The sequence below is a fragment of the Rhinatrema bivittatum genome, chromosome 13 (genome assembly GCF_901001135.1).
Source record: "Rhinatrema bivittatum chromosome 13, aRhiBiv1.1, whole genome shotgun sequence".
In the NCBI taxonomy this organism is placed as follows: domain Eukaryota; kingdom Metazoa; phylum Chordata; class Amphibia; order Gymnophiona; family Rhinatrematidae; genus Rhinatrema; species Rhinatrema bivittatum.
Genome location: NC_042627.1, coordinates 6,787,325 through 6,803,095, shown reverse-complemented (window position 1 = coordinate 6,803,095; position 15,771 = coordinate 6,787,325). Strand labels below are relative to the sequence as shown.

Below are 15,771 nucleotides of genomic sequence, written 5' to 3'. Positions count from 1 at the left end.
TTTATTTTCTTATAGTGCGGTCACATCTGAGAGCTGAGCCTTGCTGGCAGCTCTCCATGCTTCAGTACATTGAAAGCGGCAGCTGATTATTAGAAACTTGCCTGCTTGCATGTCGTCTTCCTAGGTCTTCTTCCTTTGTTGTATTTTATATTTGTACATATTTTGTATTAAAGATGGGCATCAATAACTCTCAGCCCTCCCCCTGGTCTGGCCTCTGAGGTTGCAGGGGTGTCTGCTTTTGAACGTGGGGCCCCTCCTATAACTTCTGAATTGCTGGGCCTAGTTCAGTCAAACTTGGTGTGGAGCTGGGGGGTTAGCGGGGTGGCAGCCTGCTTCAGTTCTCACTCATGGGGAGGGCTTTTTGTGGATGCAGGGGCGGGGGGGGGGGGGGGGAGAGTTGCAAATGTTGCTGTAAGAACATGTAAATTACTGCATATCTTGCATTGATATTTTTACCTCTGAAGACTAAATGTCCTTTTAAATGTAAAATCCGTTATTTTAAATACATAATTTTTCATTGTGTGTGAGGAGGGGGGGAGGGGTCAGCACAAGGCTGTAAGGTTCAGCTAGAGCTGGGCTTCCCTAACTTTTATCCAATATGACCCAGTTTAGCTTAACTTGTTTTGGTCAACACTGCAGAGGACAACCAAAGCAAATTAGCAGGAGTGTGGTTACTCCACTCTGATCCTCCTCTCAACGTTTCCTTCCTCCCTCACTCACCAGCCCTTCCAGAGGACCTCCTCCTCCTCTCGGCATCCATTCCTCCAGCCGCTCCCCTAGGGATGTGAATCGTTTTTCTAACGAATTGAAATATCCTATGATATTTCTAAATTCGTTAGAAATCGGTTAAAAGAAAAAAGGATCAATTTTACCCCTGATTTTTCGTAAAAATTGTTTTTCGGGTTCGTGCGCGCTAACAAAAATAGCAAAAGTAACAAAAATAAACGTTTTTTGTTAGCGCGCACGAACCCGAAAAACAATTTTTCACTAAAAAAAAAAAAACGGGGAAACGCGGGAAAATGATTTTTTTTCCCCCGTGGCCAGACGATCCCAAAAGCGGGGAACAATCGGGCACCCGATTCACATCCCTCACACTTCCTCCAGTCCTTTTCGCAGCCGATCCTCTCACCCCCAAATGATCCTTTGTTCTCACATCCTCCCCATTCCCTTCTTCTCATCCTCCATCTCCTCTCTCCCAATTAATCCTTCACCCCCTAGCTCCTTTTCTTACATCCTTGTCAGCCTTCTGTCATTCCCTCTCTCCCTCCACATCTGTCCCCTTCACATATTGGATCAGTGGCAACATTTTTCCTTTGGGGCCCCAAGTCAAAGGTGGCTGAGAACTGGTGGGGAAAGAGGGCAGGCTGCTGAGAGGGGCAACGTTTTTCTCTTGGATAGGTCCTGTAAGACGGGAGCAGTAGCAATCGCCGCCAGCTCGAGCAACCTGTATCCTTCTGAATTGCCAAACTTTTCTTTTGCACATCTGTATAGAGTTAAGAGTGTCCCTCCCCTCCCACCGCAGCGCTATGTGACGGGGGACATAGCTATGTGACTCTATCCCATCCAAGACTCATTTATCAGAAGGATACATTTGATGGAATAAATATTTTTTAATGTCTTGGCCTGAAGTCCTTTCTGATGTGTTTCCCCATTGGGGGCTTCTATTTGTTTGCCATCTCGTTTGTGGACTTACTCATAAGCATTAATGCCCATTTTTTTGTCTTCCTTACAGGGAACTATGACACCTGCAAGGTTTGGACAGATCTGCGGGTCTCTCTCCTTCCTTCTCAAACTTACCCAGGCCTCAGATGGCAATAAGGGAGACCACAACTCCACACCCACTGTGGTCGTTCTGGTCCTGGTTTTCCTCTTTCTGCTGGCCATGCTCATTGTGGCCTGGCGGCATCTGAACCGAGTCACAGAGGGCAAGTACCACCCCCGCCAGCTCTGCAGTGGCCATGACAGCGAGGAGGAGCGTGCGGGTCTTGCAGGGAGACTGATGGGAACCTGGCAGACATTCCACTCCTGGGTGACGAGGGGAGCATCCGAGGAGCAGGAACAGCTGCGGGACGACGGAGAGAGAATGGAAATGCAGCAACACGAGGAAGCAGTGCAAAATGGAGAGGATATGAGGAGCCAGCAGAGCACGGGACAATGCAGCCAGCAAGATACGGATGATGGCCACAAAGGCAGCAGTAGTGATGGGATTAATAGTGAAGATGATTACTCCAGTCTTGGCGGCCAGGACCTTAGAGGCAAAGCTGAAGCACAGGGTCCAGAAGAGACAGAAGAGGAGCCGCCAGCTGGAAGCTCAGAGGCCCTGCTCTGTGATCTCCATGCCTTCTCTGGCTCTGCTTCATGGCAAGACGAGAGGTCACAGCGTGCAGGGAAGCTGCATATTACTGCATTGTAGCAAAAATTGGACACCGGGGGACTGAGGTACTGGAGACTGAAAGTGGGACGGCCACATTGTCCAGCACAATCATAGCCTTCCTGTGTTTCCCCAAGATTTCCCTTTCTTTTTCTTAATTTCTTTCTGTACAGATGATACAGAAGGGATGATCCTAATCCACATAATCCTTGATTCACCCAATGTATGAAACTTTTACAAGCAGCTAAAGCGAGACCTCAGGAGAAGAGACAGCATCACCCTAACAAAATATGAATACAACACAAACTACAGAAGAGACCACTGGGGAGAAGACATCAATACTCTTGATATATCCAATCTGAATAAATGTAAAAAAAAATTGCATGTAGTGTGGCTTGCAAAGTATTCAAACCCCTAAAAAGTCAGCAGATTTGTGTGGATTACAAGTGATACTTACACAGATTGCTCCAGACAGCATGTTTACTGGCAACCAGTGCGCTTTTAAAGTGCTTTTTCAAAGTCACAATTCATTATTTCTCTGCATTTTTTGTAAAATAAAATTAGAAACTGAAAAATGCTGCTCAGACAAGTACTTGCAAGAACCACCTTATGCTGCAATAACAGCTTTAAGTCTGATGGGATAAGATTTTACCAGCTTTGCCCACTGGTTGGGATTGACTTCTGCCCATTCTTCCTGGCAGATTTGCTCCAGGTTACTTGGATGACATTTATGCACTGCAGTTTTCAGATAGTGCCACAGATTCTCGATTGGATTGAGATCTGGACTTTGACTTGGCCATTGTAGAACATTCACCTTTTTGTTCAACCACTCCTGTGTTGCTTTGGCCTTGTGCTTGGGATCATCGTCCTGCTGAAAGGTGAACTGTCTCATGTTTTAGTTTTTTAGCAGATTGAAGCAGGTTATCTTGCAGTATCTCCCTGTATGTGCACCATCCATCCATCCTTCAATTTTAACAAGATGCCCAGTCCCCGCTGAGGAAAAGCGTCCCCACAACATGAGACTGCCAGCCCCATACTTTACTGCTGGGATGGTGTTTGCAGAGGAATGGCCAGTGTTAGGTTTGTGCCACACAACATTTTGCATTTTGGATAAAAAGCTTCATTTTTGTCTCATTTGCCCACAAAACCTTATCCCACATGTTAGCTGGGTCACTCTGACGCTTTCTGGCAGACTCTAGATGTGCCTTGATGTGTGTTTTCCTCAGTAATGGCTTCTTTCTAGCCCCCCTCCCATGCAGGCCAGCTGTATGCAGAGCTCTTGCTATGGCTGACTGGGGCACCTCCACTCCTGTCTCAGCCTCTGAACTCTGTAGCTCCTTCAAAGTGACTGGTGGCCTCTCTGTGGCTTCCCTCACAAGTCTCCTTGCTCTGACGCTGTGTTTTGAGGGATGGCTTTATCTAGGCAGTGTCCGGGTGGTACGATGCAGCTTCCATTTCCTCACAATTAATCCACAGTGCTCACTGGGATATCCAAGCACCTGGATATTATTCTGTAGCCTTTTCCTATCCTGTGCATGTCCATCACTTTAATTTCTTTAGCATGCTCTTTGGTCTTCCTTTTCACAGCTTTCCTTCTGATTCACAGTCTGATCAATGGTACTGGAATTAGGGATCTTTTATCCTGAAAAGCTGACTTTTTTTTTTTGATTCACAGGTAGAGGCCAAGTGTAAGCCAATTGTCAGAGCAATATCTTTCATCCGTGCAAACTTGGAGCTTCTGCAGCACTGTGCTTAAATACGTATGCAAGCATCATTTTTCAGTTTCTAATTTTATTTTGCAAAAAATGCAGAGAACTAATGACTTGTGATTTTGAAACTTTACTTTAAGAGCATGCTGGTTTGCAATAAGCATTCTGTGTCTCATTTGTAATCCACACATCTGACTTTTTAGGGGGGGGGGGGGGTGGGTCAAATATTTTTGTAAGTCCCTGTATGTGAAAGCATTCATTTAGTTGGAAAATAAGGCTTCCTCCATTTTCCTGTCCTCACTCCTGTAAAAACCCGCTTGTATTTTTTGATTGTACTTATGACATATTTTGCATCTCTTGCTTTAAGCCTAAACAATCCAGGTTTTTACACTGGCATTGCTTGTGATTTCAAAAGCTCTTTCCATTACTTCTCATTGCTTTGAAATTTAGCATAAGTTGGACCATAATCAGCTGCAAGCAAAGGGATAAACATGTTAATGTTTTCTGTACAGGATTTCCCACCTCACACTCTATAATGGGTAGATGGCTTAGCGACTAATAAATGTAATCTACAATCCAAATAATATGTGCTCATTATTAAGTCAAAATCAATTATTTTCTTTGGTTTCAGCAACTGATGTGTACATTTAGGGTGATAAAATATCTAAGACATTACCCTTGTTCAAATTCCTAATATCAGGATGTTGCCTGACATATTTCCTAGAGGGTGTCCCATAAGCTGAGGTGGTGCTATTCAGGTTGGGTAAAACCATAGGGTGAACTGAGACCATAAAGAGTGAAGGATCCTATGTGGTGAGGCGGTGCCATGGATGGTAGGTACACCCATGGGCTAAAGGTGCTGTGGTGAATGATGGGTGCTCGCATCTGCTGAGGGGATACAGTGCATGGGAGGAGCTGCCGGATTGAGCCCAGTGAATTGAATGAAAACTCCCTTTGCACCGCATTGTCCTTCAAAACACCCACAGGATCCATTCACTTGATTTCATTTGTGACATCGTAGGCAGTACATGAGAGGTAATTTGGGACTCTGATTAGCAGGGAACACTTTCACCGTGACTTCTTAGAAGTGTTAGGTGCTACAGAGGTACAGGTGTAGGTCACAGCTTTCTTGAAACTGACATCTAGAAATCCCTCTTCCTATTCTCTGTTTATTAAATAACAATCCACCCTCTCTGTTTCAGCCTAAGGAGCCTTGCAAACAGACTCCTGAGCTTGCGTGGGCAGTGCCTCTTACTAGACAAAGCCCCCATTCTCTGGCAAATCAAAGCTCTGCTGTAAAACAAGCCAGCGAGGACATGCTGGACTTCAGCAGGGGAGCTGGGACACATCTGCAGGAGGGTCAGGAAAAGCCCAGTGCCTCTGCTTACAGCAACGTCAAGATGATGGGCACAAACCATTGAGCCAACTTCATAAAGAGCTATCCCATCCGTTCCTCTTGCAGCAAAGCCAAACCTCGCTCAGCCAAAGAAAAAGGCAAACTGCAAGTATTCACAATTCTGACCCCGCTAGGTCTAGCTTATACAGCAAACACCTGCACCAAGCACCCTCAATCAGTGCAGCATAACTTAAGGGGGATGATGACAGGTGAGTCACAGCCTAAATGACCCCCCCTCCCCCCCTCAATTCCACGTCTAAGCCTCTGCTCCCGTATATGTGAATGGAGTTTGGTGATAAGGCTTCATCATCCATGTCTTGAAGATAAAACCATACAATTTCACTTCTGTAAAATTATTTAGAGGAGGAACATAAGACTGCTAAGTGTGATCCCATCAGAGGCTAATGATCCTGGTGCTGAACTTGCACCAAATTAGGAAGAATACAAATCAACACTGCCAGATGGGCTCTGCGCAGCAATCAGACTAGGACCCCAAAAGCTCTTCTTAAGGATCTCTCATGCCCTGAAATCTACTGAATGACCCAGAAGTGAGTACAGCGCCAACTTATAAAGTGAACTAGGAAATGGGACATCTGTACTAGGACCAATGCTTTAACATATTTATAAATGACCAAGAAATGGGAACCAGTGATGTGATCAAGTTTGCTGATGACACAAAATTATTCAAAAGTGTAAAATCACAAGAGTATTGTGAAAAATTGCAAGGGGATCTTGCAAGTCTGGGAGAATGGGCCTGCAAATGGTAGATGACATTTAATGTGGACAAGTGCAAAGGGATGAATGTAGGGGAGAGCAACTCAAACTATAGCCACACAATGCAAGGCTCCACATTAGGAGTCCCCACTCAGGAGAAGGATCCAGGCATCATCGTTGATAACATTTTGAAATCCTCTGCTCACTGTGCAGCAGCAGCCAAGAAAGCAAATAGAAGGCTAGGAATTATTAGGAAAGGAAAGGAGAATAAAACACAGAATATTATAATGCCTCTGCATCGTTCCATGGTGCAACCTCATCTTGGGGGCAGATTTTCAAAGGGTTACGCGTGTATATTACTCGTGTAATCCCAAAAACCCGCTCCTGCGCATGCCGAGCCTATTTTGCATAGGCCTGGGGCTTGAAAAAAATGGGCGGGGAATGGGCGTGGCCAGAGGCCTCTCCACTGCTGCTGGGCCCGGGGATTGCGCTCGGCTGGCGTAAACATAACAAAGGTGTGTGTGTGGGGGGGGATTTAGGTAGGGCTGGGGGGCAGCGGAAGGAAAGTTCCCTCCGAGGCCGCTCCGATTTTGGAACGGCCTCAGAGGGAACGGGAAATGCCATCGGGGCTCCTCTAGGGCTTGGCGTGCGCAAGGTGCACAAATGTGTGCAATTCTGGTTAGTGCATCTCAATAACGATATAGCAGAATTAGAAAAGGTACAGAGAAGGGCGACCCAAATGAGAAAGGGGATGGAATGATTCCCCTATGAGGAAAGGCTGAAGAGGTTAGGATTCTTCAGCTTGGAGAAGAGACGGCTGAGGGGAGACATGAGAGACGTGTATAAAATAAAAGGCAGAATATAAATCCAAGCAATAAATAATGATTGGAGTGGAACAAGTAAATGTGAATCGGTTGTTTACTCATTCAAAAAGTACAAAGACTAAGGGACATGCAATGAAGTTACAGTAGTACATTTATAACAAATAGGAGAAAATATTTTTACTCAACATATAATTAAGCTCCGGCATTCATTTCCAGAGGATGTGGTGAAAGATGTTAGTGTAGTTGGGTTTAAAAAAGGTTTAGACAAGTTCCTGGAAGAAAAGGCCATAAACCATTATTAAGGTGGACTTGGGGTAATCTACTGCTTATCCCTGGGATAAGCACCATGGAATCTATCAACCTTTTGGGATCCTGCCAGGTATATAAGAACTGGCTTGGCCACTGTTGGAAACTAGATGGACCTTTGATCTGACCCAGTCTGGTAAAACTTATATTCTTACAAATTAACTGGTTTGGTCTAGAAGGCAGTTTAGAAAGAATTTTAAATAAATAAATCAAATACAAATTTGTTAACGCACCATGCACAGTGTGGGCACTTCAGTTCGTGTTTGGTGATAGTGAGATGGAGACAATACTGTGCTGGAGGACCAACCCCTACTGAGTGAGGATGGACCACTGAAGTGCTCCTCTGCTTCAGAAGCTTCCCAGCCAGGAAAGGGAGGATGGGAGAGGGAGGGCAGGGCAGTAGGGGCTGCAGATTGCTACAGCAAAGGATTGTGGAATAGCTTGAAAGTAGTGGTTTACAAAAGCCAAGGCAGCATGGATTCACCAGGGAAAGGAGATGTCAAAACAGATCTCACCAATTCCTCACACTGTGGATTTGGTAACTCTATGGGGGAGAGCACTGGATGTGCTGAAAATACAGCACACACAGGAGTCACATAAACAAGCTGAAGTGCTTAGGGCCAGGATCCAAGCTGGTAAACTGGATAAGAACCTGGTTGTGGAACAGGGAGTGATGGTAAAATTTGCTCTAAGAGAGTAGAAGCAGCAGCAGCAAACCTCAGCCATCAGTCCTAGGGCTCAATTTATTCAATATTTTCATAAGCATTACTGCAGAGCTACCAGAAAGGATGAGTGTGCCTTTGGGATCCTGCCAGCTACTTCTGACTTGGATTGGCTACTGCAGGAAACAAGTGACTGGGCTTGATGGATCCTCAGTATGACAGTTCTTATGTGCACCAAGGTTAATTTGCCAGAAAACATTAAAAAAAAAAAAACAAAGGCCTCAGGAGAGGGAGCTGGGTCAATAAAGATTTAATGGAAAAAAAAGCAGAGTCATAAAGGGTGTGTGTGTGTGTAGAAAACTCAGACTGTAGTAGAAGATTGTGCCTCAGTACCACTCCCACTCATAAAACATGGAGTTCAGGTTGATCATATCTGATGATTGCAAAGTTGCTAGATAGAGGGGAAAAACTGCACTTGAAACATGATAAGAGACTGAAGGACCTAACTGCCTACCCTACACAACAGGGACAGTATAGCTCTCAGGTATAAACAATGAATTATGGCAGGGATGGCCAACTCTGGTCCTCACAAGCCAGGGTTTCAGGATATCCACACTGAATATGCATGAGACAGATTTGTATACAATGGAGGCAGTGCATGCAAATCTCTCATATGCATATTCAGTGTGGATATCCTGAAATCCTGGCCAGTTTGCGGCTCTCGAGGACCAGAGTTGGCCACCTCTGGACTATGGCAAGCATCTTTCCGCAGAACCTGAGGACGTCGGGCTGAAAAGCGGCAGCCTTGAGGTAATGCAAGGGAACACTGAAGGTGGTGATGGTAGAATTAGGATGGCAAGGGTCAGGCACAGCTGGAGATTGAGTAGAACCTTGAATCTGGTCGCAGGGATGGGAAATATACCAGCACCGGTTATTTACTGTAAACTTCTATATTTCTAGCCTCGGAGGTCACCCAGTGGCAGGAAGTAGGCAGTAAAAACCAGGGTCTAAAAACAGCTGGCAGTATCCCACAAAATAGTGCAGGAAAAAACAGGCCCAAGCCTGACCAATGGATCAGAGGTCGGGTCTGAGACAAGTTCATGAACCCCCCCACCAGGACAAAGATTATGGGCAACAGCAACCGAAAAGGTTCCTTCCCTCAGAAATAAAAAGGCAGGGTTTGCAGGGCTGGATTTAAAATGCAGGTACCCACAGGCAGTTGGGGGTGGAGGTAATTCCCTTTTCCAAGCAATCAGTGAAGGGTAGGGGGGGGGGTGGTCTCGCCAGCCTTCACCTGCCCAGGTCTCTCAAGCTAGGAGATCTCGAGCCATTACCGGCGCTGCCTCTTACAGGCTTTCCAAGGTAAGAAGAAGCCCAGGAGGGGAAAGGGGCCGCTGCCAGGCGGCCTGGGACCATGGCGACGACCCACGGACCCTGCGCTGCCTTACCTTATAAGAGTTGGTGCGGGTGCCGGCTCGCACGGACGGTTCAGCCGCAGGGCCACATCACAGAGGCTCCTATTAAAGCAGCGGTTCTCGACCTGGGGGTCGCCTAAGACAGGGGGTCCCCAACCGCCGGTCCGCGTCGCGCGCTCCCGGGCTCTCCCGCTGCCGTCAGCACGTTCGAGCCCAGCGGGAACGGCACCCGCGGCTGGGCCTTTTCTTCTTCCCGCGCCCCCCCCCCCCCACGTGACCCGGAACAGGAAGTGATACGCGGCGCGCGGGAAGGAGAAAGAGCCGAGCCGCGTGAGAAAGTAGCAGCGGCGGCTGCAGCCTCGGCCCCCGAGCAGTCGAAGCAGCCGCTAATCGAGAAAGGAGAGAGCAGCAGGAGCCTCCCGCGGCCGAGGGGAGTCTACTTTCTTGGCCTGCGGGGGCTGGAGGAGGAGGAGGAGGCTGCTGCAGCTCCCATTTGTGCTCCGGGGGAGGGGAGAGGAAGTGAGTGAGAGAAAGAGAGAGCAGCAGCCAGCCTGTGTGTGACTGACTGCTCAGAGAGCTGATGTGTGTGTGTGTGTATGTGAGAGACAATGAAAGTGACTGCTCAGGGAGGTGACTGATGTGTGTGTGAGAGAGAAAAAGCATGGAAGTGAGAAGTCTGGGTGTGTGTGAAAGCATGGGAGTAAGAAGCCTGGTGTTGTGGGGGCGAAAGAAAGCATGGGAGTGAGAAACCAGGGTGAGTGTGCATGCATGAGAGAGAGAGACTGCTTGGTAAGGTGATGGTGTGTGTGAGAGAAAAAGACTGGTGTGTGTGAATGTGAGAGAATGTGATTCAGGGAAGGAGAAGCCTGTGCACGTGGAGAGTGAGCATGGAAATGAGAGAGACTGGTGTGTGTGTAACAGAGAGAAAGTGATTATGGGAATGAGAAGCCTGTGCATGTGAAGAGAGTGAGCATGGGAGTGAGAAACCTGGGTGTGTATGAGACACATCATGGGAGGGAGAAGCCTGTATATCTGAAAGAGAACATGGGAGTGAGAGACTGGTGAGTGTGTGTGTGAGAGAGAGAGAGAAAGAAAGTGATTATGGGAATGAGAAGCCTGTGCATGTGAAGAGAGTGAGCATGGGAGTGAGAAACCTGGGTGTGTATGAGACACATCATGGGAGGGAGAAGCCTGTATATCTGAAAGAGAACATGGGAGTGAGAGACTGGTGAGTGTGTGTGTGTGTGTGAGAGAGAGAAAGAAAGTGATTATGGGAATGAGAAGCCTGTGCATATGAAGAGTGAGCATGGGAGTGAGAAACCTGGGTGTGTGTGAGACACAGCATGGGAGTGAGAAGCCTGTATATCTGAAAGAGAACATGGGAGTGAGAGACTGGTGAGTGTGTGTATGTGAGAGAGAGAAAGAAAGTGATTATGGAAATGAGAAGCCTGTGCATGTGGAGAGAACAAGCATGGGAGTGAGAGACTAGTGTGTGTGTGTGTGTGTGTGTGTGAGAGAGAGAGAGAGAGACAGAGAAAGTGATTATGAGAGTGAGAAGCCCATATATGTAAGTAGAACACGGGAGTGGGAAGCCTGTGTGTGTGTATGGCATGAGAGAAACTGTTCAGGAAGGTGACTGGTGTGTGTGTGCGCCAAAGACTGTTTGGGAGATGATTGGTGTGTGAGAGACAGAAACTGGTCATGGGGGCATGACTGGTATGGTGTGTGTGTGAGAGACATGGGCACTAAGGAAGAGGCCCATAAGTATAGAGCTTAGCTTCTACTGCTGCTTCTGGTGTGTGCCACGGCCTGCAGGGAAGGGGAGTAGGAGAGCTGCTGGAGGGGGTAAGTAAAGGTGGCTTTTTAAGTTTATTTTTCTTGATTGACTGCCATTTTAATTATTTAATATTATGTGATGTTTCTGCTTTTTTTGAAATATTTTTTGGTGTTTGGAGAATTTTTAATAGTTTTTATGAGTTTTTAATTGTTGGATGTTATTCTGTTCATAGTTATTGTGAAACATTTATTCTGCTTATTAGTATAGTTATACAGTTATTTCTGTGTGGAGATCTATAGCTGCTTGCTAGTTCTGTTTTCCTAATAAGAGGTGTATTGGTTTTTAGGGCCTGATTTAATATTTGTAGTGTTGCCTTTTCATAGATAGGGTTGCTCCTGTTTGAGTGTATTCCATAATACAAGTGTAAATGTGTGTGGATTAGTTTATGTGCATTACTAGAGATCCTGGGAGTATGTTAGGTCGGTTCTGTGTCTGTTACCGAGATGAGATATTTTACTAGCATGTAAGAGTTTTATCAGTCTTATTTGTTGTGTTTTCTCAAGAGGACGTGCATTGGTGGTAAACTGCTGTCTTTTCATAAGTAGGGCTATTGAGCCTGGAAGTAGAAGGAGTTTGAGTTGCTGTTACTGAGATGTCACCAGAACCAGAATATCTTTTTTGTAGGGTGAGTTGTATGGGGAATGTCATAATTCTGCTTTACATCCATTATTGTGGGTCAGGGGGGTTCCCGTGGATACAAACTGTACTTTTACATCTAGCCCCGTGACGATCATGGGTCAGTGTGTCACGCATGTGAGAACCTATGGTGAGTTGAGTCACATTCACATTATAAATGTCATAATTAAATGATAAGTGTGCACTAAAATCCAACTCCCTCCATAACCCCGCCCCCATATGACCAAAGCCCCGCCCCTACCCCGCCCTGCCGGGCCATGGAAAAATGGTCTTGCTTGAAGCCAGTCCCTGGTGCAAAAAAGGTTGGGGACCACTGGCCTAAGAGACCATCGGAAATATGGGTTTTTTTGTTGCTCCTCGAGTTACTCCCTCCCCTCACCGGATGCAGTAAAAAGTTCATTCTGCGCTCCCTTGCTCCCCGATTGGCCGGTGCTGGGCAAAAGGGGCTTGCCAAAGCAAGCCCCTTTTGCCCAGCACCGGCCAATCGGGGAGCGCGCCCTCACTCCTCGAGTCACTCCCTCCTGCTGTAAATGTTGGAATGCGTTGGAAGAGGGGTAGTCTTATACGGGAGTATATCCCAAACTCTGTATTTTAACTGTAAAAGTTGGGGGTCGTCTTATACGCCGGAAAATACGGTATATACAGTGCAGTTACTTAGGCCTATGAACGAAAATAATTTTACGGTTGGGGTCGCCACATAGTGGGGAATTGTATTAAAAGGGTCACAGAACTATAAAGGTTGAGAACCACTGTATTAAAGGCTGGTTTTGGAGGCAGCTCTCTGCATTGCCCATCCCAGAATCCAGGCCACAGGAGTTGGTTTTGTAAGGACAAAAGAATAATGCATTAGGAGACGGTAGATTTGGCTGCAGTAGCTAGCACAGGCAGTCAAGGTACTAAAAAAAGTCCATCAAGCTTACTGGCTACTAAGAGACACATGGAACAGGCCGACTATGGTTAGGTACTTTGTCATATGCAATTAGGATCCCTCTTATCAGGAAGGTAATCTTGCTACCGGATTGTGCATCTGATAAACCCGCTCTATAAACCCCTACCTGTCTAATTGCCGCTTGGAGCTGAAGCCAGGAGCAGACACCAAATCCCTGCTTCACATACCAGCCAGAGAGCGAGAGGTGGGTGAAGATCTCCAAGGCTGCAGATCCTTAAAGTGGCAGGTGAAAGGGAGGTGAGGACAGACACCACACACTTCTACTTGAAAATGTCCCACTAAAGGCATTGCACTGTTTTGGGACTTCCTGAAACAACACAGGCGCACAGATTTTGCAACGTCACAGGCAGAGCAGTCGCACACAGCACCTCTATTTTAGAATGAAGCTGCTGCTGTTCAGAAGGCAGCACTTTCCCCCCTCCAGCTGCATCAGTGAAATCAAGATTACAGCCACAAAAGTTTCTTTCACCTGATTTATACACGGGCGCACGTCCTCCTGATCCCAAGAAAAATAACAGGAAGAGCCCAGGATATACGCCAACTGCATAGCAGAATCATCCCACCATTGCACACCAAAAATACTCTTCTAGCAACAAAAATAAACCTTTTTTTTTTTCTTAAATCCGTGATTGCAGTGTTTTTGTTTGGTTTAAATATCGGCCACAGTCCCAGCTCGCTTCCATCTCGGTTAGTGGCGCAGGGGCAGCACAGGTTCCGTCGGCGAGGGCCGCGCGGTGCCACCTCCTTTGGATTTCTTTCCCGTCCTGGCGGCCTCCTCCCTCTCTTACCTCCCGCTGCGTCCACGCCCTCCCTTCTGCTTCTTCTTTCGCGAGGGGTTCTTGATGGGGAGAGGCGCGGTCCCTTCCAGCGGCGGCGCCACCTCCATGGGCTCTGCGCTCGGACTGGCCTTGAAGGGCTCAAAGGGGGAGAATTTCAGGGGACTGCAGGGAGGAGAAGAAAATGAAACGTCAAGAGGCAAAAAGATTAAAAAAAAAAAGTGTGAGCTCTACCATCAGATCGTAACTCAGCCGAGAAGGCTGGGGAGACTCGGGCCGAGAGACGGGAAAGGCGAGCAGAAGGCACCATTCAGACTCCTCCAAGGTCCTTGCATGTTTGCTGGTGGGACAGCCCTAAAGTCTGTATTTGATTGCAAAAAATAACGCGATATAAATGTCATATGACAGATGGATTCTAAAGCTTCTCTTTTGGAGCTTCCAGTAGACAGACTATATTTGATGAATAGTATATACTGGTTATCCAGGGTTTGTTGAGTGCCTGGTGTACAAATGCAACCAGTTAAAAGAAAGTTAATATTCTAGCACTGAGCAAGTGGTTTAATAGAATCTGGCAAGCTTGGAAAGAATCACAGACTCCCAAAGGGAAAGGAATTTGAAATTTCAATCAGTAACATGAGTCAAGAAATGAAACAATGATTTCTCACAACCGCAAGCTCATAAAAGGAATAGGGAAAGGGAAAAAGAAAAAATCTACAGAATTTCATTGCATCAGTTACTTTGAGAGCACTTCTGCAGCTTATTGATTGGGGACTCAGTGATGGTAATAAGAACATAAGAAGGTGCCATACTGGGTCAGACCAAGGGTCCATCAAGCCCAGTATCCTGTTTCCAACAGTGGCCAATCCAAGTCACAAGTACCTGGAAAGTACCCAAACATTAGATAAATCACAAGTTACTATTGCTAATTAATTTCTGTTATAACAGTTTATGGAGTTTTCCTCTAGGAACTTATCCAAACCTTTTTTAAACCCAGTTACACTAACTGCTGTTACCACATCCTCTGGCAATGAATTCCAGAGCTTAACTATGCGCTGAGTGAAAAAAAGTATTTTCTTTAATTTGATTTAAATAAGATACTTGCTAACTTCATGGAATGCCCCCTGGTCCTATTATCTAAGAGAGTAAATAATTGATTTACATTAACTTGTTCAAGTCCTTTCATGATTTTGTAAACTTCTATTATATCCCCCCTCAGCCATCTCTTCTCCAATCTGAACAGCCCTAATTTCTTTAGCCTTTCCTCATAGGGGAGCTGTTCCATTTCCCTTATCATTTTGGTCACCCTTCTCTGCACTTTCTCCAGTGCAGCTTTATCCTTTTTGAGATGCGGCGACCAGAATTATGCACAGTATTCAAGGACATTTCTCCACTCGGTTTCAACAACAGCTGCGCACTATGTATTGCAAGTCCGTGAATACCATTTGATATAGAGACTTTTTCAAAGCTTTTCCTGCAGGAAAATTGCCCATCTCCCTCTGTAATAAACATGCTCAGGCTGATCACAGTGCGGGTAACTTTTACTCACTTCAGAAAAGAGACGGAGAAGGGTGAAGTGGACGTTCCATGTGTGCATTTGCACCTGCTTCACAAGGGGTCTATTAACCACCCAAGGCATCAGCTCCATCTATCAGCTTCCCCATGAGTGACACATTTTATTAGTCAGTTGGAAATGACAACTTTCTTACAGAAAGGAAAGAGGCATTTGAAGTACTCCACAATCAAAGATCTAATGCCTTCCCTGCAGGGCAGCAAAAGAATCTCCGAGTAGCTCATATATGGATAAAGCACTGGGGAGCGGAGCTATTCTTTGATACAACAATGGAAGGACACTAGAGAAAGAGTGGGGAAATAGCTATTTGTGCTCGGATACTGAAAAATGGCTGTAAGGTACTTGGCACCGGTAATGACAGCTAAAATCTACCCACGAGCCGCAGCTCTGTCGGAAGGAATATGGGCACAGAAAGGCTCCTTCTGCAACATGTGCTGGACCTGCCCAGCAGTTATACAATTCTGGAAACAGGATCAACATAGGATTAAACAGATCAGCAATAAGGAACTGGTTTCAGACCCCAAGATATTTTGGTTGGGTCTCCCTTGAGATAAAGTTTCTCCAGTATTAAAAGGGCTTTATTACATATCTAGTGGGAGACTCCCT

At 46.2% G+C, this 15,771-nt stretch overlaps 1 protein-coding gene across 5 annotated transcripts in view; it reads right to left on the bottom strand.

The window, feature by feature from the left end:
- Positions 1–13,274: 13,274 nt before the first annotated feature.
- The window catches only part of RPS6KB2 (ribosomal protein S6 kinase B2), a 34,225-nt gene continuing 31,728 nt past the window's right edge, over positions 13,275–15,771 (bottom strand). For all 5 annotated transcript variants that reach the window (XM_029575995.1, XM_029575996.1, XM_029575992.1 and 2 more), the window contains one exon: positions 13,275–13,760. In XM_029575995.1, the coding sequence (XP_029431855.1) occupies positions 13,604–13,760 (157 nt within the window). In that variant the 3' untranslated portion in view covers positions 13,275–13,603. The remainder of the gene's footprint in view (positions 13,761–15,771) is intronic.